This window comes from Sciurus carolinensis, chromosome 12 (genome assembly GCF_902686445.1).
Source record: "Sciurus carolinensis chromosome 12, mSciCar1.2, whole genome shotgun sequence".
Classification (NCBI taxonomy): Eukaryota; Metazoa; Chordata; class Mammalia; order Rodentia; family Sciuridae; genus Sciurus; species Sciurus carolinensis.
The window spans coordinates 112,254,594-112,278,855 of NC_062224.1; the positions used below are offsets into that span (position 1 = coordinate 112,254,594).

The window sequence follows — 24,262 nt, forward strand, 5'->3', positions numbered from 1 at the left end:
TTTAGATTATTACTAATTTTACCCTCAGACTAAAAACAATAAAAAGGGGACGTGTAAACAAAAATCCATTACTTTCTATGGAAAATATTCACTTTTCTGTAAAATGTTCATAAATGCCATTCTGAAAATCAGGTTTATACTAATTCTCTTCTAGGAAAAATCAGTATGAACTTCATAGAGTTCAGAGATTAAAGTTTTAAACTTTCAGATTGTTTTGCTGAGGTAGAAGAGGAGGTGAGTGGCGTTGTGGGAGGGAGGGAGGGAGATGCCTCGGGGGAGTGACAGACTCTGTGGGTTGACGAGTCACTCATTGCCAGTTTCCTTCTTTGTGAAGTGAGTTTAATGGCACTTAGCGCTCAAGGTTGCCATATATTAAATTGGGTCAGTAAAACTGGTGTGTAAGCCAGGCATGGTGGTACACACCTTTAATCCCAAATACTCAGGAGGCTGAGGCAGGAGGATCGCAAGTTTTAGGCCAGACTCAGCATTTAGTGAGACCCTGAGCATCTTATTGAGACTCTGTCTCAAAATAAAAAAAATAAAGAAGGGCTAGAGATGTAGATCAGTGGTAAAGCAACCCTGAATTCAACCCCTAAATGTGTTCTGGTACAAAAGACTATTCAAACAGATAAAACCACATTTTCTTGATGTGTGAACTTTCTCAAAAGCCAAAAGTGTTTGTTCATGTTTTTGCACATGGAAGCTCAGACCACAGCTCTGGTGTTGGGTGTATATTCCCATGTGTTGTCCTTGTGACCTGGGATTTTCTGAGGCTCTGTCCCTCTACAGGTTACTGGCCATTTAATTAACAAAAGATTAAGGGTAATCCTGATTTGGTACCAGAGATTCTGAGTGGGTTGTTCTGGATAGTCACGTGCACACTTTAACGTATCGGAAGTACTGTAAAAACGTAAGCATTTCACAGACCCCCACTCAAACAGCTCCTGGGCTGTGAATACGTACTGACAGAGACAACCACAATCAACACGCACGCCTGGGCTCCTGAGCAGTGCGGGCCCGGGTCTGCCACCCGCTTGGCCAGAATGACTCATCCTGTTCCTCCAACTTCAACCGTCTTTGACTTTCTTCAAGGAAAAAACTATTGTTTACTTCTTTGATGTCATGACAAACATTTTCCCAAAGAAAGGTATAAATAGCAAGTAGAGTCCCAGAAAAACCCGTGACAGTCTCTTTCACCCGTGTTGTGACCACAACATAACGCAGCATGCACACTACTTCATTTTTCCTATGTGTGGGTGAGAAGGGAAACCTAAGTTGTCAGGAAAATGACTCCCTCATTTTCTTATCTCTTTCCACCCCACAGCCTTAACTTTGAAATCTCTTTCCCATGCCTAACACAGTGCCAGGCACACAGAAGGCCCTAGAATAGTGAGTGAATGTCCCACACTTTCCCCTCGTTGGTAAGGAACATATTATGATGGTTTGGATCTAGACTTGTGTGTTGAGAACTTGGTTCTCAATGCAGTCATGTTCAAAGGTGGCGCTCTTGGGAAGCAGTGGATTCATTAGTGTTCGGGGCTCAAGGATGGACTTAGCTATTGATGGTTTCAGAGTTGAATGGACTATCGGGAGATGGTGGAAACCGTAGAAGGTGGGACCCAGTTGAAGGAAGGAGGCTCCTGGAGATGTGCCCTTGAAGACTATATCTTGTCCCGGCCTCTTTTCTCTCTCTTTCTCTGTTTCCTGGTCATCATGAGGTGAGTAGTTTTGTTGTCACGCCATGATGGCATGACACCGTGATGGTCTTCCTGCCTCAGTCCTAAAGTAATGGAACCAGTTGACCATGGACGGAAACCTCTGAAACTCAACCAAAATAAATCTTTCCTCTATGTTTTCTTGGGGGCTAGGTTGTAGCTCAGTGGTAGAGCACTTGCCTAGCATGCATGAGGCACTGGGTTTGATTCTTAGCACCACATATAAATAAATAAGACAAAGGTCCATTGACAACTAAAAAAAATTTTTTTAAAGTTGTTTTTCTTGGGTATTTTGTCATAGCAACAGAAAGTTGACTAAATGTAGTTTCTAAAGAAGGTAAGAAGGGCTGGGGAGATAGCTCACTCGGTAGAGTGCTTGCCTTGTAAGCACAAGGTCCTGAGTTCAATCCCCAGCACCAAAAAAAAAAAAAAAAAGAAAGTAAGGAAGAGATTGCTTTGGGTCGCTGATTATCTTTTGCAAACTCACATTTTCTAAGGGCATCTTCTTTGCCCAGGGCCTCTCTGTTCTCCACAGGCCCTCAGCCCCCTCTGAAAAGATAATCTCAGCTGCCTATGGGACAACCTCCAACTACGGTGGCACCTTGAGGGCAGCAGCGCAGCTGATCAGGTCTCTCTCAGTAGGTGCTTCGGGAAAAAGAGGAAGTTGGCTGGACGGCGTGTGCTGGGAGCCGGGCTCAGGGCAGGGTGGCCATAAGGGACCAGACTAACACCGAAGCCAACAGAGGGAGGTGGGTAAAGCAGAGGACGGGGTCGACACGGCCCCCTGGAGTGAGAGGCCAGGCCCTCCGCAGTGGGGAGCGCAGTGGACTTGGCTTTTATCACAAGGCCATCTCCGGTTTCAGTTCAGGAGACGACCCAGCGCCCACGCGTCCACCCGCCCTTCCTCCTTGGAAACTGGATGAGAACCTGCACCTCGGAACTAGGGCCTAAAAGGACGTGTACTCCAGCCCCTCGCAGCCTCGGGCGAGGCCTGGCGGCACTCGGGATTCGTCCAAGGGTGCCCTGTGCCGTCACGGTTCCCCCAGCAGCGCCCACCATCTCTGCTGTGGCCCTGCACAGAGTGGGACACAGCATCTCTCTGTGGGGTGACCCCAAAGCAGACGTCCAGCACACCCCTGGGCAAACACAGGACTCGAGTAGCTAGTCAAGATCCTGGGCAAGAGGAAGCTCGGGAGGGCCTTCCTGCCAGAGGGAACGCGGAGACCTGACGGGAGACCTGACGGAGTTGGCGGCCGCTCTCAGCTGACCGCCCGCTCCCTGCACAGCTGCGTCCACACACAGAGCCTTCCGGCTGTGTCACAAGGAATGACCGGCACTCACCCTGCTCTCCAGGTCTTTGTTAAAGGGGAATTTTGGTCTTTGCACGGTATACCTCAGAGCTACTGTGAAAATGAAAGGAGTCCTGAAATGGAAAATTATGTCCTGCAAGCTTTCAGCCCCGATTCAGATGTGTCTTTGGCAGGATGACAGAAACTCAGGCAGAAGGACTCTCGGCACTGGGGAAGTGCTGGGCTGAGTCTGCTTGGGTTTTAGTGGTGACGTGGCTCCCAACAGAGCTGTCCTTCAGGACAGGTGCGCTCCATGTGAGTCCCCGGGAGGGGCAAGATACAGGGACAAGAGGGGCTTCTCCAAGAGAGAGGCGGGCAGCTGTGAAGAAAGGAAGCCTTCCCCTGTGTTTAATTTCAGGAAAAAACGATGAGAACCCAGAGTCAACAAGCCAGGGGAAGGACAATGAAGACTGTCCCTCAGGAAGGCCCTTCTGTGTGAGCCTCAAGGAAGGATGGGGAAACACGAGGAGCACGGTGAGATCAACCCCACAGCGGATCATTATTTAAAAAACAGGACAGCCTCACTGCGGGGAGCTCAGGAAGTCCAGGCCAGCAACACAGAACAGCAGCAGGAAACTAGGGGCGGGAGCGCTGGAACAGCAGAGGGTGCCGACATGGTTGTGTGTGCTCGGTACACCTGTGTCTGCCCAGCCGTCCAGAGGGCCGGGTGAAGTCTGGGTTTTTTGTTTTGTTTTGTTTTGTTTTGTTTGGTACCAGGGATTCAACCCTGAGCCACATCCCCAACCCTTCTTATATTTTTTATTTAGAGACAGGGCCTAAGTTGCTGAGGCTGGCTTTGAACTCATGATCCTCCTGCCCAGCCTCCCGAGCCACTGGGATTACAGGCATGCGCCACTGCACCCGCCTGAAGCCTGGTTTTTAAGGGAAAGACAGAAAGTAAGACAAAAGGCTTGGTTAGACAGCAACCAGAAATTGTGTCTGTGCAAATCAACAGGGCCCGTCAGCAAGGACCCCGAGGCCTTTACCTTTGGTGGTTCAGTTTTCCTAAAAAGTCTTTAGAGATTCTTGAAAGATAATTAATTTTGATCATTTTAAGTATAAAAGAAATATGACCCATAATCAGTGCAAACCAGACACAGGTAACAATTTTGCAATGTCCTGAGGATACTGATTCCGTGTCCCAGCTCCCGGAGCTCGTGAGCAACCGCTATCCTCTCCACCCTCCTCGTCCAGGCTGATCCATCACCGCCCTCATGCACTGGCCTGACACTCTTCTTCAAAATCAGCCACCCTCTTGGTTTTAAGTGGGAGGTTTCGCTTTTTCTTTGTGATCCCGCAGTGGCCTGGGTGCAGTCCCATCTGTGGATGGAGGAAAATCGGTCTAACATGCTGTGTCTTGAGACGTTGCTCAGGTGAGTGGTGGAACCTGTGGGCCTAAGATTGCCGGCCGTGTCATCACAATGTCCGTGTGATTTGACTTTGTTAGACGCTAGCATGACTTCGGAGCCTTCTGGGTTCCCTTGAGAGTGTGGTCACTATACCCGTTTGGCCCCATGAAACCCTTTCTCCCTGGGCAAGCAGGCATGTGCTGTCACCGACCCTTGGAAGTCACTTGTCCCTGGGGGCGGCCCAGGGCCCAGGACCAGCACCTGCCCCCTGAACAGTGCTGGATGACTCCCGCTCAAGCCCTGGATGGAGGAGGCCTTTGGCGTGAGACCCCCTTCCCCGCTGCTTTGGGCCAATGGGTGTCGCAGGATGGCAGGAAGCAGCAAGGAAGGAGCCACCGCGTTCGATCTGAAAGGGAGCGTGCATTTCTTGATCCCAGACGCAATGTAAATGTGAGGGACCCAGGACAGGCGGGCCCGGAACCATGTCTGCAACCCGAGTCCTCCGTATCACCTCAATAGGTCCCAGTACAAGGGCCACCTCCCCTGTGACATCCGTCCTGTGCCAGGGTTGTCTCCCTGCTGTAGACTTACGAGATGTCACAGCTGCAGCGCTGGGGTCTGTGTCTCACACCTTTGAGCTTGTTCCCCAGCCCTGGCACAGAGTGGGTGTTTGGTGGTGGATAATTTGAATGATTTGCTAAGCCAGCAGGGAATCCCTGGGTGCGCTGCCGGTGGAGAAGGGTGCCGTGGGCTCGTGACTGTGCTCTCCTCCGTCCCCTCAGGGCCTGCACTTTCATGCCATTAGTTTACCCTTCTATCCCCCGTGTTTCTGCAGCAAGCCTCCGTCTCCTCCGTAGTGAAGTAAAGGCATGCAGAGAATCCTTCCACGGGGGCTGTGTGTTTGCAGAAGACTGTGCACCCAAGACAGGCCTCCTGAAGCCGCAGCAGAGGGTTCCCCTCCAGCCGGGAGGGCCCTGCAAGCAGCACCAGGCAGGTGTCCCGAGGCCCCCAAGCAGCCCGCAAGCCACTGCCGCTGGCTGCTCTGCTCTCGTTCTTAGAGCCCTTTGTTTTCTATTTCTGGATGACACTCCCATCCATCGAAGCTTCCAGTGGAATTTATTGAGCACTTACACCCACCAGACACTGGAACAAAATGGTGAGCAAAGCAATCCCAGCCCTGCCTTCCTGGCACTAAGTCCGTCATAGATCTGCAAAAGAAATCCAGTCGCCGACCAGCCTGCACCCAGTGCTAACAGCGAGGAAATAAACGCTGCCTTGAGCAATTACTCACCAAGCACCTTCACGCTCCTGCTCCCTAGCGACCCCTGCTGCCTCCTTCCTCCCAGGCCTGCCGTCCAAACCGGCTCCACAGATAACATCACAGGCTGGTCTGACTCCCCGTGAGCATCTTCCTGGTGCGTCTGACCTGGAGACTCCCTGGCTCCAGGCTCCAGGCTCCAGAGAGGAAATGGAGATGGAACTAGTCTGAATGGGAATCTGAGGTGATCAATGTTTCCTAAGAGGGAAAAGGTTCTCCATGTGCAGAATTCCCGGCGGTGGGACTGCAGGGAGGGGGCGCTGGCCTGGAGAGAGTGCTGAAAGGCAGGAAGGTGAAAAGGGCAGGCTAAAGCGGACCAGATGTCGGTTGCTGACCGTGGAGCTGGGAGTTTCCTGCTTTGTCCAGTGAGCCGATTTTTCTGCTTTGAGAAGAATAATTGTTTCACAAAAGGAGGCCTCTACCTAAAACCAGCTCTGAAAACCTCCATAGTGTGCCCGGGTCTACCTCCACTGAAGGCCCTTTCGGAGTGGGAGCAGAGGGAGCGAGCTCGCTTCCTCGAGCACTGAGTCACAGAGGAAGTGACTGGAACCACCGGGCCTTCCGGGCAAGTGGTGCAGTGGCCTGTGCAAGACAGTGGGAAACCCGTCACCTAGGACACTCAGTGTCTCCTGATTCTGCCATTCATGGGCTGCATGACCCTGAGCAAATCCCTCTCCTTCCCCGGCCCTAGTTTCCTCATCTGTGGGGAGCTGGGGGCCCCAATATTCTAGGAACATCTCCCCGCATCGTATCTGGGAACGGGATGCTGGGAGCTGGCGGGATGCAAGCCCACGCAGCCAAGCAATAGTGGGGTGGCAACAGCAGGCCAGGAAGGGAGGCAGAAGGTGGGGCTCCTTCAGTCCTGACCTACCATCAGACTCCAGCAGGGACAGAAGACCACCCTGAGGCACATGATCCAGGGAAGCTCGGCAGAGCAAACAACCCTGTTTTCTGTCCCTGACTGTACACAGTGGTTGAGATGACCAGGCTGCTTTGCCTTGCACTCAAAAACTGGGCCAGACCAAGTGGAAATGCCGGAGATTGCTAAGCTTTATGCCCCGAGCAGCACCAACATGCAGGACGATGACCGCGACACTGAGGACGGCGGGTCTGCAGTAAAGAGGAGGGACTGGGCACTGGAGGAGAGAGAGAGATCATAAAGCACAGAGGGCACTGACGGCCACGGCCACGGCCATTACATGGACCATTACAGGGCCAGCATGGACCTGGGTGACAGGGAGCAGGCTGCGCTGCAGAAAGAAAAGCAGTTCAAGACACCAGGACACTGATTTCTAGAACTACGCTCCTCGTTTACCACCCAGGAACCCCCAGGATGTCACTAAGTGCAAACTGGAAGGAGTAAGACCACGTCCACTCCTCATGGGAAAGCCTTTCCTCCAGAGCGGGCGTCTCGGGAATGAGCTTCGTCCTTTCAACACAAAGAAAAGCTTCCTAAGAGTAAAACCAAACGCATCCAAACCTCTTTCTTGCAAACTATTTTTTTTTTTGAAAAAATCATTTTGGTGATGTTTACGATCTGCTTCAGGAATTGAGACTCATACCCTTGATTCAGCTGTGAATGGATACCACTTGTAAATGCCTCAAGTTCAGGTTTAACTTCAGAACCACTTGAATAAGAATAGACTCTTTAGAGCAAACTGTGTTTTTCCAGTCTTCAGGTGGGTCTGCCAGGACCCTTGAGGTATTCACTGCACACATCCGGGAGATGCTGTAGGTGTCTGACAACATGCAGTTGCTTGAATGCTACCATAACTTCTGGCCCCTTTTGAGGCTACCACATGCATGCTGATTTGCATGAACTTCCTACAGTTCCTGGTACATTCGGGAGTTTTTTCCATTTGCTTTATTGGTGTGTGTGTGTTTTGATTTTTATTGTAAACAAATGGGATACATGTTGTTTCTCTGTACATGGAGTAAAGGCATTCCATTTGTGTAGTCATGCATTTACATAGGGTAATGGTGTTTGATTCATTCTGTTATTTTTTCCTTTGCCCCCATCCCTCCCACCCCTCTTTTTCCTCTATACAGTCCCTCCTTCCTCCATTCTTGCCCCCCTCCCACCCCCCATTATGTGTCGTCATCCGCTTGTCAGCGAGTGGTTTTTGTTTTTTTCAGGTAGAGTCTTACTACCAGGCTGACCTTGAATGCCTGGATTCAAATGATCCTTGTGCCTCAATCTCCTGAGTAACTGAGACTCCAGGCCTACACCGCCACCCCTGGCTCTCTTTGCGTTTATTAACATAAATCAGGGATTATTAATCTTCAGCCCCAAAAGCCCATGACTCTGGATGGGACAGTAAATTACGTTTTTATTTTCATTACCTACTAACTAAATTTAACATTCATTCCATAATAGATAGAGCCACAAACCCAGAGTTGTGTTAATGGTAGTTGTAATTTTGTTTCTACCAAGAAAAATCACAGGCATTTTATACTCTATTACAGTTGTTGAAGATAGCATGAAATACTGCCTACATTCAAAACTACTTCTACTAGATCTTAATCTTAATGTAATAATCGCAAGTATTATTCAAATTTTTTAATATTTTGACATTTATCAGAATGCAATATCACGTTTTCTTTATGATCTCATACGTCTGACACATGAAACATTTTCTGAGAAGTGTTCCACAGGTTTTACCAGCAAAGACCACGATGAAGCACACACAGACACACACGCTCTCTCTCCACCCGCGTTTGTTTTAAAACTAGGGGCAAGGGAAGAAATATGCTTTCAGTCGCTTCGGCAAGATGCCTGACACCCAGTGGGTGCTGTCCTTGTGTTCTGGTTGGCAGTTACTCATCTCTCCCCCGATACAGGGCCAGAACTGTCACAGGCATCTGTATTCTGAGTTCCTTGCATGGAGCCTGGCACAAAGTGGATTGTGGAGCGGATGGAAATGCAAACTAGAAATAGGTCCCTGTTCACATAGCTCACAAGTCTTCCGCTGGAAGAGGCAGATATGCATAAGTGTGAGTGTGAGCTCTCACACCCAAATAATAGTGTCGACACATAGGGGCGACTATTGGAGTGTAGGGTGCATGCGGTGGGACATTTTTTTCAAAGAAATTAAAAACAGACTTCTGGAAGATTATTGTCTAAGAATCTTACTGGCAGTGTGGAAACAACCCCCTGGGCTGGCCCCACCCGGCCTCACGTGGCCACCTCTCCACACCCCCCCATGCAGGGCTGGCTCCCCAGGATACATAAGCCTCTCTGGAGCTCAGGCATGAGCCAGCAGGGCCACCCATCCAGCCACCTCACGGGGCAGCAGAGTTTCCAGAGGAAGCCTCACACAGCCTCTGCACGCAGGTCCTCCTGCACAATTGCTGCAGCTGTGGGTCCAAGATGCCTGCTCTCCAGATGCTACTTCTGGCCTGCCTGGTGTGGGGAACGGGGGCCAGGACAGCCCAGCTCCGGAAGGCCAACGATCGCAGTGGCCGATGCCAGTACACCTTCAGTGTGGCCAGCCCCAGTGAATCCAGCTGCCCGGAGCAGGGCCAGGCCATGTCAGCCATCCAGGAGCTACAGAGAGACAGCAGCACCCAGCGTGCAGACCTGGAGTCCGCCATAGCCCGGCTCAGCTCCCTGGAGAGTCTCCTCAACCGACTGACCCTGGGCCAGGCTGCTGGGCCCCAGGAGACCCAGGGGGGGCTGCAGAGAGAGTTGGGCACCCTGAGGAAGGAGCGAGACCAGCTGGAGACCCAATCCAGGGAGCTGGAGGTGGCCTACAGCAACCTCCTCCGAGACAAGTCAGCTCTAGAGGAAGAGAAGAGGCGACTGGTGCAGGAGAATGAGGATCTGGCCAGGAGATTGGAAAGCAGCAGCCAAGAAGTAGCCAGGCTGAGTCGGGGCCAATGTCCCCAGACCCGGGACACCCCTCGGGACGCACTGCCAGACTCCAGGGAAGGTAAGGCTGTGGGTGCGGGTCTGCCTGGTGCAGCAGGTGACGTGCTCATGGGGCCCTGTTAAAGGTGTCTCAGGCTTCTTCTCCCAGAGACCACACTCCCAGCGCACACAGCTGTGTCAAGAGGACACAGCAGGTACTTCCACATATTTCCAGCAATTTGGCTCCTGAGAGCTGGTTTGGCTGGTGGCTCTGAGCTGGTGACTACCCAGGACAGAGGTTTCATCCCCCGTAGCAAAACAAGAAAGCAGGATCAGGGGAGACATGCATGGTATGTGATCAGGAGGAAGCTCCCCACTGAGTTTTTTGGGAAAACTATCCTTCTTTGAATCTGCTCAGAGATCAGTATTCCCACCTTTTGGTGCTGGAAGGGTCCCTGTCTGAGAAGGCAGCTCGTAAATGAAATAGCAAGTGGTAAGTTTTTGTTTGTCCGGCAGCACTTTGGTTTTCCCCTCAAAGGTTGTTTTGGAAGTTTTCCTAGTCTCTGCTCCTCTGAGAACCTCTGCTTTGAATTCACCAACTTCCAGAGGTGGCTTTTCTAACTGAGCTGCCCTCTGTCCACCTGGCCCATGTTTGCTTGGGGAGGGGTCTGTGTGTGTCAGGGGACAGACACACTCTCCCCGTCAGCAGGGAAGACAGTATTTGTATCACTTTTTGTGAAAGTTGTGCTCCTAAATGTTCACTGTGAAGCAAGTTTTCCCACCATGAGGAAGCGAGAAGCAATCCAGTTGGGGCAGTCTGGATACTTCATCAAGGAAGAAAGAAAAGGGGCTGGGGGAAGGGCAGGCTTGGACTAAAGGGGACTAAGAGACGAGGTCACCAAATGGAGTGTGTGACTCCTGACTGGCTCTTGCATCGATGGAGAGAAAGCCACAAGGGACAGGTTTAGGAACTTTGAGGAAATTTAAACATGGACTGCATATGCCACCCTATTAATGAACACGTTCCTGGGAGAGACAAGAGCATCACAGATATGAAGGAAATTATCCTTGTTCCAAGAAAATGCATGCTCAAGGATTTGGGCTGCAGGGGCAGGATGCCTGCAAGTTGCTGTCGGAGGGTTCAGCAACGATTAGTTATAGAGAATAGGAGGAAGAAAGCCAAGCCGACGTGGCAGAAGGTTAACCCACAGTGACTCTGAGTGCAGAGTACATGGGGGCTTTCTTAGTATCATTCAGCCTTTCTACAGGTTTGAAAATCTTCAAAATCACTTGACGGGAAAACATTTTCCATACAAAGCTTTCTACAGGAAAGGCAAGACCAGCAGAGGGGCGAAGCTAGAAAACCAAGGGTCAGCTATTTAACTCTGTACCTGCGTTCACATCCGTGACTCGACAAGACTGCTGTGAAGGTTCAAATGAAATGACTCTAAGGTGTAAGGGGTTATTTAAACCCCGACATGGTTAGAATCGGAAGAGATTCCACCCTGATTCTTACCACTAAGGAAAGAGCTCTTGAGATGTTCAAGGGTTCAAGGTGGCACAAGCCGTCAACGCACAGAAGAACTGACTTGCACTAGAGTCTGGGAGGACAACAGGGAGTTGCTAGTGGACGGAGTAAGAGGCATTAGCAATTTCAGAGCGTTCATGGAATGAAGTTACGCTCTCAGCACAAACCGTAGCGTGTGGGCAGAGTGTGCGCATATGTGAAAATACAGCAACGTTCTGTCTTTCTTATTGTCTTGTGTCCATTCAAAGTCTTGGAATTTCTTAGCTGTGTCCTCTGATTTTATATTTCTTTTTTTCTGTTTTCCAACTGCTCTGCTTTTGAAATAGGGTAACAGCCCATTGGAATGAACTCCAAACCTGGAAGTCCTTTTCTAGTAGTGGATCGTTTACCTGGCAGGAAATCCCATTAGTGCAAGAATGTGGGACTCCAAGGGGACCCCGCAGGCCCCAGTGCCACCGACTCATTCTTGCAAATGTGGAAACTGAGGCCACCCATAGTCCTGATCATTACTGCCACTTTATGATGCAATTCTCACATAGAAAAAAGCTCTCCTAAGAATGTGTCTCTCCGTGCACACCTGCATACGAGAGAAAACGTTTCAGGACACGCACACACCTGCGCACAAGCCTGCACGCATCTATAAATGGAAGACCGAGGTAGGGGAAAACACAATTTACCCTGAAGGGAACTTACAGGCATTTTACCATCACAAGCGGAGAGACACTCTCCTCTGCTTAGCCTCTGCTTTAGATGGGTCCCCCCAAAAACGAGAGCCTGGATGGGGGCTTGTGTGCAGGCGGTTTGTTGTGGGCTTACTCTGGGAAGAGAGGGAGGGGCAGGGGAGGGCACTTCAGGGAAGGAATTAAGGTGGCAGGGGCTTCTCAATGGTCACCAGGGTGAACACAGCTCACCCTGTGAGCTGTGAATCCCGGCCAGGACCGATGGGGGGTTTGGGGGGTGGACCGTGTTCAACGTGACAGATGTAGGGAACATTTATCTGTGACTCTGATGAGGGCTATGGTGAGGGCCTCGCTCATCCACGACACGTGAACATGGGCAACCGGGCGTTCTGGCAGACTTCCCAGTCAGAGAGCTGGGCAGGGTGGCGAGGCCAGGTCCTGGCAGGTGACACCTGAGAGGCAGGCCACCGCCAGATGGCTGGGGAAGGACGGGGCATGGGCACCGGGAGCGTTCAGCCCCAGTGCTGAGGATTCCCTCTCCTGGCCCACAGGATTGGGACAGTGACCCAGGATTGGAGGTAACTTGGGTCAGCATCCAGCCCACTTGGCAGGGGGCCACCCAGTAGGTGGACTGCCACCACAAAGGGCTTCTTCTGCTCGAGTTCCATCACCATCAACGTAAGGACAGCGTTTCTGTAACACACACTGATTCTTGAGACAGCTCCCTGGAAAAGGGCTGGGGACGAGTCCACTAGCTGAGCTTCAGTTTTCTCAAGTATGTGTGACACTTGTGGGCACTCTTCTTTTTTGTCATTCTTTTCATTTAAATTTCATAAATATATTTATGTATTCATTTGTATTTTTGCTCCAGTGCTGGGGCTTTAACCCAGTCACTGGGCTGCTCTATCACTGACCTACACACCAGTGCTGTTTTGAAATTTTGAGACAGTCTCCCAAATTGCCCAGGTTGGCCCCCGATTGATTTGCAATCCTCCTGCCTCATGCCTCCTGAGTAGCTGGGATGACAGGTGGTTAACAATACTGACTGGCCAGGCCTGCTGGTGCACACCTGGAAGGTGGACACAGGATGGCCAGCAGCAGGGAACAGTGGTTGGCCTCAGTAACTTGGGGAGGCCCAGACTCAGAGTAAAAAAAAATCAAAGGGGCTGGGAATGCAGTGGAAAAGCACCCTGATTTCAATCCTTGGAACCACAAACACACATGCACGCGCACGCACACACACGGACTGAACTTTTCAAGCAGTGATATTAAATATTTATAAAAGTCATTACAATATCATTTGCAAGCTTATGCAAAAGAGTTAATGAGCTCAGTTTCTAGGTCCAGCTTCCTAGGATGAGTTTAGCAGAGGAGGTTAGGGCAGAATATACAGAAAACATTCAAAATTTTATAATGCATATGAACCTTGAAACCACAGAAGGACTGAATTTTTATTTATTTTTTTTTATTTTTTATTTGGGTGCTGGGGATCAAAACCAGGGTCTTGTGCTTACAAGGCAAACACTCTACCAACTGAGCTATCTCCTCAGCCCCTTGATTTTTTTTTTAAAGTCAGAAAACTTTAACCCCAACTCAATTCAGTTGCTAACATTTTCATAATCTGTTTATTCTTTGCATTCAGAAGGAAATATTAGTGACTGAAATATTCCAGGAAAATCTTTATTGAGGACAATTTCACTGATAGTATCTTACATAATCCTCATAACAACCTAATTCAATTGTGCAGTTCAGAGACTGGGACTCAGAGAAATTGAACCATCTGCCCAAAGTCACACAGCTGGAACTTGGCAGGACTGAACTAGGAATCTACAACTTCTGGCTCAGTCCAGGCCCCTTCACACAAATGCTTCCCGCCTTGGGTCCTCGTGCCAGATGGCTCTACACTGGGGTCTGAATGCTGCCAGATGCTCCTGGCTGACAGGACCAAGCAGCAGCCAGTGGGCTCCCAATCCAGCCACCCTATCTGCCAGCTGGGAGCCGGCCTTGTGGTCTTTCTGGAAGCCATTCCCTGACATTGTTTTGCTGTGGTTCTTGTTTACCCCAATGAGAGCTGTGAGGTGTGGTTCCTGCAAATAGCAAGGAAGAGCTGGGCAGAGAGCTCAGGCTGCAGGGCTCGCTAGCCCGCAGGCGCAGTGCTGGGACCAGGATGGGACGCGGCTCCAGCCAGGTGCACCTGTGCCGGCTCTTCCCTGGCAATAGGGAGGAGAGCCGGTGGGTGGCAGTGCTCCCCAGGTGAGCAGCCCCAGAGCTGTGACTTCACTGTGGAGCCCACGGGCCCTGGGCTCGGCCCCAGAGCAGCTTTTGTAGAGCCTCCAAGGGTATCCTGGGCCCAGCGAGGAGTAGGGCCCACGGAAGGTAAACCAGGGTCGTTCGACACCGAGACTGACCATGATGAAAGGCCACTGTAAGACAGATCAAACTCCACATGGCTCCCCAGGGCCAAGGGCGGGGACCGAAGGCTGGACGAACTTGGAAGACCTCATCGGATACAGTGTGCTCAGTCCATGAGAGAGAGGAGGTGGCTGGTTGGCCCAGGCTTGGCAGGTCTGCAGCTGCCACAGGCCTCTTCCTAAGTGCAGGGTGCAGGTGGGCAGAGATCAGCCTGTGGCCTAGGCACAGGGGAATGAGGAACAGAGCTGGCAGGGGCCTTCAGAGAACTCCAGTCCCCATGGAGTGCTGGCTTCTTTGTGGGAGGGCTACAGAAAGCCTCTGGCCAGGCCAGGCCAAGGCTGCAAGGTCACAGAAGAGCAGCTGGGGAGGGCTCTCTTGCATTCCACACACAGGGACCCAACAGCCTAGTGTTCCTCTAGCGCCCTCTACTGGGATGGGTCAACACTCACTTTACAGAAGGGCACCTTGGCATTCCCAAGGCAGGTGTGGAAGGGCAGGTGTGACACCCTGAGAGGCTCGCGACTGCTACTGCCCACGCCCACCACGGGGTGCAAGGGTTCGCAACTGCCATGGTTTTGGAAGACATGGTCCAAGTTCCAGCCCCACTGCTGACCAGCTGTGTGTCCCTGGGCAAGTTACTCAACCCCTTTGAAGCCTGCTGTCCTCATTTGCAGATGGGGATAATAGGGTTCACTTTCAGAACTGTTTTTTGTTTGGTTTTGTTTGTTCTTTGGAGGTTTGAGTATTGAACCCAGGAACACTCCACTTCTGAGCTACATTACTAGCACACCAACCCCTCCCTTTTAAAAATATATATATATTTTTAAGTTGTAGGTGGCCACAATGCCTCTATTTTATTTTTTATGTGGTACTGGGAATCGAACCCAGGGCCTCTCGCATGCTGGTTGGGCACTCCACCACTGAGCCACAACCCCGGCGCTCTCCCTGCCTTTTCTGAGACAATATCTAAGTTGCCAGGCTGGCCTGGAACTTGCGTCCTCCTGCCTCAGCCTCCCGAGTTGCTGGGATTACAAGCGTGAGCCTCTGGGCCTGGCTGGCCTTCAGGACCGCTATGTGAAATGGAGGAATTAGCCAGCACCAGCACGTGCCTGGCTCACAGAAGCACTTAAGTGACAGCCACGACCAAGTGTCATTAGGTGCAGATGGCAGCCCCACAGCCTGGTTCTTTCTCCCTGAAACTTTGAAGGCACCCCCATCCCCTACTACTGCAGCCTCCTGTGAGGCTCCCCGTGTGCCACCCCTCCCTCTGCAGGCTGGCGTTTCTCCTCTTCCTGGGACCAAACACACGGCCACTCACATTGGAGGCACACACTCCACGTTCCCAGCCCTTGAATTATTCCTTTTTTTGTAGTAATGGGATTGAACTCAGGGGTGCTCTATTACTGAGCTGTATCCCCAGCCCTTTTTATCTTCGAGATAGTCTAAGTGCAATCCTCCTGCCTCAGCCTCCCAAGCAACTGGGATAATGGACCACAGCCCAGCATGCAATTCCCTGGTGATCTGTTGGCCTTACGGTACCTGTAAAATAATCAAGCCTACAGTTTAAAGCAGTCATGCCCATTTTAAATGTTCATTGTGGCCATTGCTTCAACCTTGGAATCAAGAATTGCTTTGGTGGGGCTGGAGTTGTGGCTCAGTGGCAAAGCGCTTGCCTAGCATGTGTGAGGCACTGGGTTCGATTCTCAGCACCGCATATAAATAAAAGAATAAAATAAAGATCTGTCAACGTCTAAAAACATTTTTAAAAAAGAATTGTTTTGAGATCAGAATCCTAAGCAAAGGTAGGACCCACAGTGACAATGACCAAATGTCAACCAGGCTCACCCAAGCTCTTCCCTTCTCCACAGCTCACAGGGTCCCTAGTTCTCACGGAACTAGACACACTCATCCTTACGCAGTGTGACCTCAGAGTCGGACATTTCAGCCATGCGAAGCTTGATAACGTTACCAATAATTGCATATTTCAAAATCACTAGAGAGGATTTTGAATGTTCCCAACACACAGAAATAATTGTCTAGGTGGTAAACATGCCAATTACCATGAGCTGATCTATTGAAATGTCACTCCAGACCCCACTGATCTATGTATCAATAAAGATATATTTTAAAAATAAAATGATGAGCTGAGTGTAGTGACTCATGCCCATAATCAGGGCAGGGGGGGCTACAAGGTCAAGGCCAGCCTCAACAATTTAGCAAGAACCTGTCTTTAAAAAAAAAAATAAATAAATAAAAATAAAAATACTGGGGATGTAGCTTAGTGGTAAAGTTCCCCTGGGTTAAATCCCCAGTACCAGAAGAGGGAACAGGAGAAAGGAGAGAGAGAGAGAGAGAGAGGGAGAGAGAGAGAGGGAGAGATTGGGGGAGAGAGAGAGAGGGGGAGGGGGGAGGCGGGGAGGGGGGGGAGAGAGGGGGAGAGAGATCCTCAGCACCAGGAGAGAGGGGGAGGGAGAGGGGGAGGGAGAGGGGGAGGGAGAGGGGGAGGGAGAGGGGGAGGGAGAGGGGGAGGGAGAGGGGGAGGGAGAGGGGGAGGGAGATCCTCAGCACCAGGAGAGAGAGGGAGGGAGGGGAGGGAGGGAGGGAGGGAAATGAAATGAGTATCAGGTGAGGTGGCACACGCCTGTAATCCCAGGGACTCAGGAGACTGAAGCAGGAGCTTCATAAGTTTGAGGCTGGCCTCAGCAACTTAGCAAGAGCCTGTCTTAAAAGAAAAAGAGACTAGGAAGGTAGCTCAGTGATAAAGCTCCCCTGGGTTAAATCCCCAGACACATACACACGAAGAAAAAGAAAAAATCTTGATGTTTCTTATTAGAAGGTACTTTTATATGACAAGGAAAACCGCTAAGTCACACATCAAATTTTTTTGATCTTCAGATACCTAACTGCTTAGTGTCTTAGTATTCCTGAAATCGCACCTCATGTACTAATAAGCCTGCCCTTCCGTTGGAAAGTATTTTAATTGTGCAAAATCTTAAATATCCAGCTCTGTGCTAAATAATTTCATTGCTACTGTAATTAGGTAAGCTTTTTAATTATGGGATTTTTCAAATAGTTACAAAAGAGAACGAGCCCAGTGCAGCTGAGCCCAGCCCGCAGTCCCCGCCTGGTCCCCCACCACCGCTCAGGAGCCTCTCAACCCTCCTCCGCACTCAGCCCTGGACCGTCTTCTCACGGCACCTTCCGACTTTCTCTTAATACAGCTTCTCAGTGGAATTTGGACACTCTGACCTTCCAGGAACTGAAGTCGGAGTTGACCAAGGTCCCGGCTTCCCAGATCTTGGAGAGTCCCTCTGGCCGTCCCAGGAGTGAAGAGGGAGATGATGGTATGAAGTTGGGTTTCTTCCCTGCTGAGCCCACAGGGCCCGCCATGCCTAGTTGTGGGTTCAGATTTGGAAATTAAATGCCACTGGCCGAACTGAGTAACCCCCCTGGGAGCAGAGATGGGGAGGGACTGAGAACAAGAACCCACTCTTTCCTCTCGCCAGCCAGTCTTCCCCCGAAGAGCCCGTCTCCTGCCACCCACGCTGCGAAGCAAGGGCTGCACAGGAGCGAGCAAGGCTTATTTAGCCCACTTGGTTGTTGCGTTGAATTAGTTGCACCTGGGAAATCACAGCCCTCAGTAGCTCCTTCATGCCTTTAACCTGAGGGCCAGGTAGACACCATGTACCATCTAGCAGTGTTAGTAAAGATATTTCTGCTGACCTTGGGCCACCTAGGAAAAGCACGATTGTCCCTCTCCTAAGTGTTCCCTGAAAGAATGATTTTCAGAAGCTTTGCCTGTGTTACTTACAATGACTGCAGGCACCATGGGATGGGGTAATGGAATATTCAAAGCATGATTCAGTCATCAGTACCCACCTTCTACGTTGAAATTGAAGGTGATTGCTAAAGCACAGAAATTTGTCTCGATTCTGCTAAATCTAAATTTTCAACCACCTCTACTGGGGGCGGTGCTGGGGATTGAACCCAGGAATGTGCTACACCCCCACCCTCTTGATTTTTTGAGAAAAGTTCTTCCAAGTTGCCATGGCTGGCTTTGACCTGCCTCAGCCTCCTGGATAGCTGGAATTACAGGTGTCCACCACACCCAACTAGAAATTATTCTTATAATGAGCTTATTTTCACTCTTCTTAAATGACAAAGCAACTTGAAAGTCATAAGAAGTAATCTAGGGCTGGGAAGATAGCTCAGTTGGTAGAGTGCTTGCCTTGCAAACACAAAGCCCTGGGTTCGATCCCCAGCACCGGAAAAAAAAAAAAAAAAAAAAAAAAAAAAAAGAAGTAATCTAATGAACACCTCAGGGTCCCTGCCAAACTCAAGTCGAGTGTTGCAGATACAGTTGAAGTCAGCTACGTAGCCTTCATCTTTACAAGGCCAGGAGTAGAATTCACCTCACAGACACATTTGCTGTGCATTCTCTCTATCTGCACTTAACATGTCTAATTACATCTAAAATTTAAAACAGCCCTGCTACCCAAAACAGTGCTGTTCTCCCTGGTTGCACAGGAAGATGTAGTCCTTGCAGAGCTGAGGACCTTACTGAAAAGCCAATTAGCAAAACCTAGATTTAAGCAGAGACAGACCGACCCAGGCCTTTACTTCTGCCTGCTCTGCTAGTTCCCACTGTCGCTGTCTGCATTTGGAGGGATCATGGATACAGGGCGTTTTTCTTTTTCTTTTTCTTTTTTTTTATCCACCAGGATGTGGAGAACTGGTTTGGGTAGGAGAGCCTGTCACCCTGAGGACCGCGGAAACAATCACGGGCAAGTACGGAGTGTGGATGAGAGACCCCAGGCCCGCCTTCCCGCACACGCGGGAGACCACGTGGAGGGTGGACACCGTGGGCACAGACATCCACCAGGTTTTCGAGTACAGCCTCATCAGCCAGTTCGTGCAGGGCTACCCTTCCAAGGTGTACGTGCTGCCCCGGGCCCTGGAAAGCACGGGCGCGGTGGTGTACGCGGGGAGCCTCTACTTCCAGGGGGCGGAGTCCAGAACCGTGATCAGGTACGAGCTGAACACCGAGGCAGTGAAGGCGGAGAAGGACATCCCTGGAGCCGGCTACCATGGACAGTTCCCGTACTCCTGGGGCGGATACACAGACATCGACTTGGCTGTGGACGAGACCGGCCTGTGGGTCATTTACAGCACCGAGGAGGCCAAAGGAGCCATCGTCCTCTCCAGAATGAACCCAGAGAGCCTGGAGCTTGAACAGACCTGGGAGACCAACATCCGTAAGCAGTCGGTCGCCAACGCCTTCATCATCTGCGGCACCCTGTACACGGTCAGCAGCTATTCCTCGGCCGATGCCACGGTCAACTTTGCTTATGACACAGGCACAGGGGTCAGCAAGACCCTGACCATCCCATTCAAGAACCGCTACAAGTACAGCAGCATGATCGACTACAACCCCCTGGAGAGGAAGCTCTTTGCCTGGGACAACTTCAACATGGTAACCTACGACATCAAGCTCTCCAGGATGTGAGAGGCCCCAAGCCCTACCAGCAAAGGCAGGAGGAGATACGGTTCAGGACATCAGAGGGATGTGGGCTGCGGGGACCCTGACCCAGCAGCTCCTCCCGCTTTCCTCCTCAATGCAGAGGAACGTGCGCAGTCGCCATGGTGAGCAGGGACAACCATCTGAGGGCTGGGACAGCTTTGTAGTAGGATAGATATTCTTCTCTTCTGTCAGCTTTTAAAGGGATGCTTGTCCAGGATAGTTCAAGGTTCCGTAAATCTGGGGCAAGAGCTAAAGGCCTGGTGGTTTCTTCATAAAACCATCACTCTTGCAAGTTGCTCAGCTCCCATGAGCCACGACAAGAGCAGCAGTTCTGAAGGAAGAGAAGAGCCCCCTGGCCTGCACTGAGCTTCCACAGGAAACGTTTAGCGATGTTCTCTACCACGGGCTTCTAATGCTTCAGGAAGAATTCAGTTGCGTATCATATAACCCTTTGCCTCAGAAAATAAAATAATCATATATGACCTTATCTTCCCTGAACTTTGTGAGACTCTTTGCTTAAGAGAAGCATGCAGATTCCAACAAGCAGATGATTCCTCTGGGCTGGGAGGTGTGATTGTGAAGTGAGGTGTGTGTGTGTGTGTGTGTGGCTTGTGCTTGGTTTTAAGGTTGCACCAGGTCACATAGTGAGTGGAATCCATGCCTCCCTCTCCTGGTATTGCTGGCCCTTCCGGAAGCACATCCCCATTTCTCCCTCTACTCAACCTCAGTGCCCTTTGGTTTTTAGCTGCTGTCCTGTTCATAAGCCATAATCTCAGGTGAGCAAACCTCACAGTATTTTTCTCCAGTTCTTAAAATCATGATAAAATGCACCTAACACTTACTATGCTTTGGCACAGTGCTGGATAAACCCAGGGCCTCGGGCATGTCAGGCAAGTGCACTACCACTCAGCTTCTCGCAGCCTGAGCTTTTATTTAACTTTAATGAACTTAAATTGAAGCCGCCACACATGGCTGGTGGCCATCCTATTGGACAGTGCTGGTCAGCTTCCTCATTCGACTGAGACCAAGACTTGGTCATGAGCACTGCCCGGTGATGACGGGTTAGTGCAGGCCCCTCCTGCTCCGTGCTGCTGCAGATGTCCCAGAGGCCTGCTGACCACATGATCAGAGGACCAGTGCACCTTTGTAAGGCTCGGTCTGCAGAAAATACCCAGAAGGACTCTAGGAAGACATGAGGCAAAAGAGGGCGCGGAAGGACATTTTCCTATGTGCATCTGAATTACCCCACTTCCGCTGCCTTCTGACCAGTCAGGGGAGCCCTAGAATCCTTCAGGGTGCTCTGGGGTCTGCTGAGGGGCTTGAGCAGTGGACCCGAGAAATATAATTCACCCCACTAAGCCATTCTTCACGTGGTCACTTTTCAGAGTAGGGTTTTCAGTTAGAGTTTTTCAACCGTCTGGAAGTAAACTTTGAAACTGTTGTTACTGATAAATGTCAAAGTCAACCACCCTACACCAGCACAGGGTGTGGCATGCAGCTCAGTTACCGTCATATCAAAGGGTCGCTCAACAGTGATGTCCTGGCCTGAGTTTTGAAAACCCGAACACCCCAGGGTTCTCTGGACCTCAGATCCTTTAGTCAATGTCTCAGAGAGCGGACTTTTCACTGATTCGGATTTCATAACAAACAAGACCTGGTGGTTTTTTAAAATTCAAGTACAGCTGACTATCTGCCGCAAGTGTTCTATAGCACAGCAAAAATTAAAATCAAATCGATACATGTCATGTCAGACTCAGCTTGAAAACAAAATCCCTCTCAGTGCATCAGCTGTGATAAGCAGAGCTCAACAGTGGATCTGAGAAAAGAAAAAGAGGAAAGACTTCCAAGTCAGTCTTCAAGGACAAACTCAGGAACGCAGCTAATGCTGTTTGCTGGGGGTTTATATAAGAATCCATTGCAAAATAATTTAAGTCATACTCGGTTGGGAGATGGTGGGATCCTCGACTGGAGAAGGAGGCGGAGCGGGTGGTACTGTGAGGTAGGTCCTGCCGGGAGAAGGCGTCTGTTCTGCACCCACATAGGAGAGCATCTCCTCAGCTTCATCACCTTTTTGGGTAATCGTCTCCTCTCTAGAGGGAAAGGCCCGTTCAGTGTTATTCCAATAGCCAGATGCAGTGGTGCACACCTGTAGTCCTAGCAACAGGGGAGGCTGGGGCTAGTTCAAGTTCAAGGCCAGCCTGGACAACTTGGCAAGACCCTGGGCAATTTAGAGACCCTGTCTCAAAACAAAACAAAAAAACTGCTGGGGATGTAGCTCAACGGTAGCGCACTCTTGGGTTCAATCCCCAGTACCAAAAAAAGAAAATAGGTTTTCAAATAAAGAGAGGATGCAAAGAGAGACTGAAACACCCAGATGTCAGCACCTGCAGGGGACCAGCTCACATTTTAGGGGACTTTCTCCCAGACTTTTCTGTCCTCCATTTAATTCTGAGTCAGCTCTTCTCAGAGTGAGCCCAACTGTCTCCCTGGGTCCCACAGAACCAGTGGAGCTGGGATCCAAGTTCCCATCCCCAAGGGTCATCTCCCCAGGGCTGGGCACTCTCCCTGCAGACTGCCCGCTGTGGGCACTGCAGCCTGGGGCGGACTCCCCCGCAAGGGCTCCTGTGCATTGCAGCTGGTCCAGGCCTGAGCTTCGCCTCACACCTCCCTTCAGCCTAACTCTTCCGACCCAGCCCCCAGCTCTCCCCTCCGAAGGAGCCGGGGCTTTGCCACCCTGCTCGGGGCTGGGCAACCCTGCCTGGAGGGGTAGGAGCAGAATGTCAAGCTGGTAGGGATTCAATTTCATTTGATCCCAAACCCTTACTGCGCCCTTGGGTCTGAAGATTAGCTAAAACCAGAAGCCAATGACTTGCTGATTCTCAGTCACACCCCGCGGAGCCTGAGGGAGCTGGGACAGAGGTGTCCACATAGGACATGTGGCCAGTAAAAGGCAGAACAGGGGTCCAAACTCAGGTGTGGGAAGCAGCCGCCGGGAACTGGCGTCCACCACTCACACAATGGACATACACTCATGCGTGTCATGGCCCCGAAGGGCCCGGGAGCGGTTCTGTTTCCCACGGTGGGTGATAAAGGTTCCCAGCAGCACAGGAATCAAGGTAGGCAACAAGTGCCATCTGCGGTTTCGGGCACCTGCTGGGGCTCATCCACTACTCCCTATCCCAACCCGACAGCATCCAGAGGAGGGCTTTCAGGTACCTCCTGTCCATGGAGTCTCGGCGCCTGGTCACCTCGGAGGCCAGGTCTCTATAGGGGAGCTCAGCGCTCAGGTCCTCAGGGGTCTGGGCCATGGCCTGCTCTCAGTGTGGAGGGACTCTGACGCCCCGCACCTGCGAAGCTGGAACACAAGCATCAGAACCAGGCTTCAGGCTGCTGGGCTGTCGCAGCTCTGTCCAGCGTGGCTGCAGAGGGTCTTCCCTCACCTTCCGCACTGTCAGGAGCCCAGGGACAGGAGCCGACTCTCCCCAGATGCACAGCGGGCCCCGTCTCGTGCCGCCTGCCTCTGACGGTGCCTGTCAGGACTCTTGGGCACGTGCAGAGTTTTCTTCCCAGAGCCCTTACCTTCCACAGGACAGGACAGGAGCACAGACAGCAAGAGCTTGGGCCGGTCCACTTACCCAAATGTGCACCTGGCACATGGGTTCGTATTAATAACAGAAGAAATGGCCTTCACCCATTTAGTGCCGGCCACCACGGGGCATCTAGTGTATTACGACTTGCGTGAACAAATGGGGAAACTGAGCAGCAGAGAAGCGAGGCAGCCTCCACGGAAAGCAGAGCCGGAATCTGAACTGGGTCTGGCTGGCTTCAAGGACGAGGCTCTCTCCACCCTCAAGTCCTGCCTCGGGACCACTTCTCCTCCAAAGAAACGAGGGATGCACCCCCGTTCCTGCTCACCGGGCCACACTGCCCCTGTTAGAGCACCAGTTGCAAGGGCCCGCACGCATCAGCCGAATCCTCTGGCTGGAAAGTTCATTCTCATGAGGATGCCCCCCGACTTACCTATCAACCCAGGTCAGCCTAGAGTGCAGTCTCTTCCTCACTCCAACAGCTGGTGTGGCCAAGAAAAGCTCTTGTTACCCTCCGGACCCACATACCAGCTTCCCCCCTCCTCGGAGACGGGAAGGAACAGGAACGGCCACTAACCCCACTTCCTCTCTTTTATCCTCTGGAGTCAGTCTCTCTCAGGAACTTGAGTTAATGGGATTGATCTGCGCCCTTGGAAGGTAGCAGCTGATACAAATTATCCCTGCCAACGTGGCCTTGGGAAATCTCCACAGCGCAAGAGAAGCCAGGTCTCCCGTGCAGAGAACGAGAAGGCAGCACTCTGTCACTCAGGCAAGGGAGAGACTGGCTTAGACCCTAGTGGACATGACACCTTGTCTGTGTTGACTGCATCTTAGAGAGCAAATACGTCAGCTCCCTCCTCCGGAAGCCATGGTGCTCACCGTCCCTCCCACCCCGATAGCTCTGCACCTCTGCCCAGAAGGAAGGCAGCTGTTTCAGCTTCGGAATCAAAGGA

General features: G+C 51.2%; 1 protein-coding gene across 1 annotated transcript; it reads left to right on the top strand.

The window, feature by feature from the left end:
* Positions 1-8,974: 8,974 nt before the first annotated feature.
* Positions 8,975-20,210, top strand: Myoc (myocilin). Its single transcript, XM_047520759.1, has 3 exons — positions 8,975-9,663; positions 17,423-17,545; positions 18,923-20,210. Exons 1-3 carry the CDS (start codon positions 9,102-9,104, stop codon positions 19,705-19,707), a joined length of 1,470 nt encoding a protein of 489 aa, XP_047376715.1. The 5' UTR covers positions 8,975-9,101; the 3' UTR covers positions 19,708-20,210.
* Positions 20,211-24,262: the final 4,052 nt, after the last annotated feature.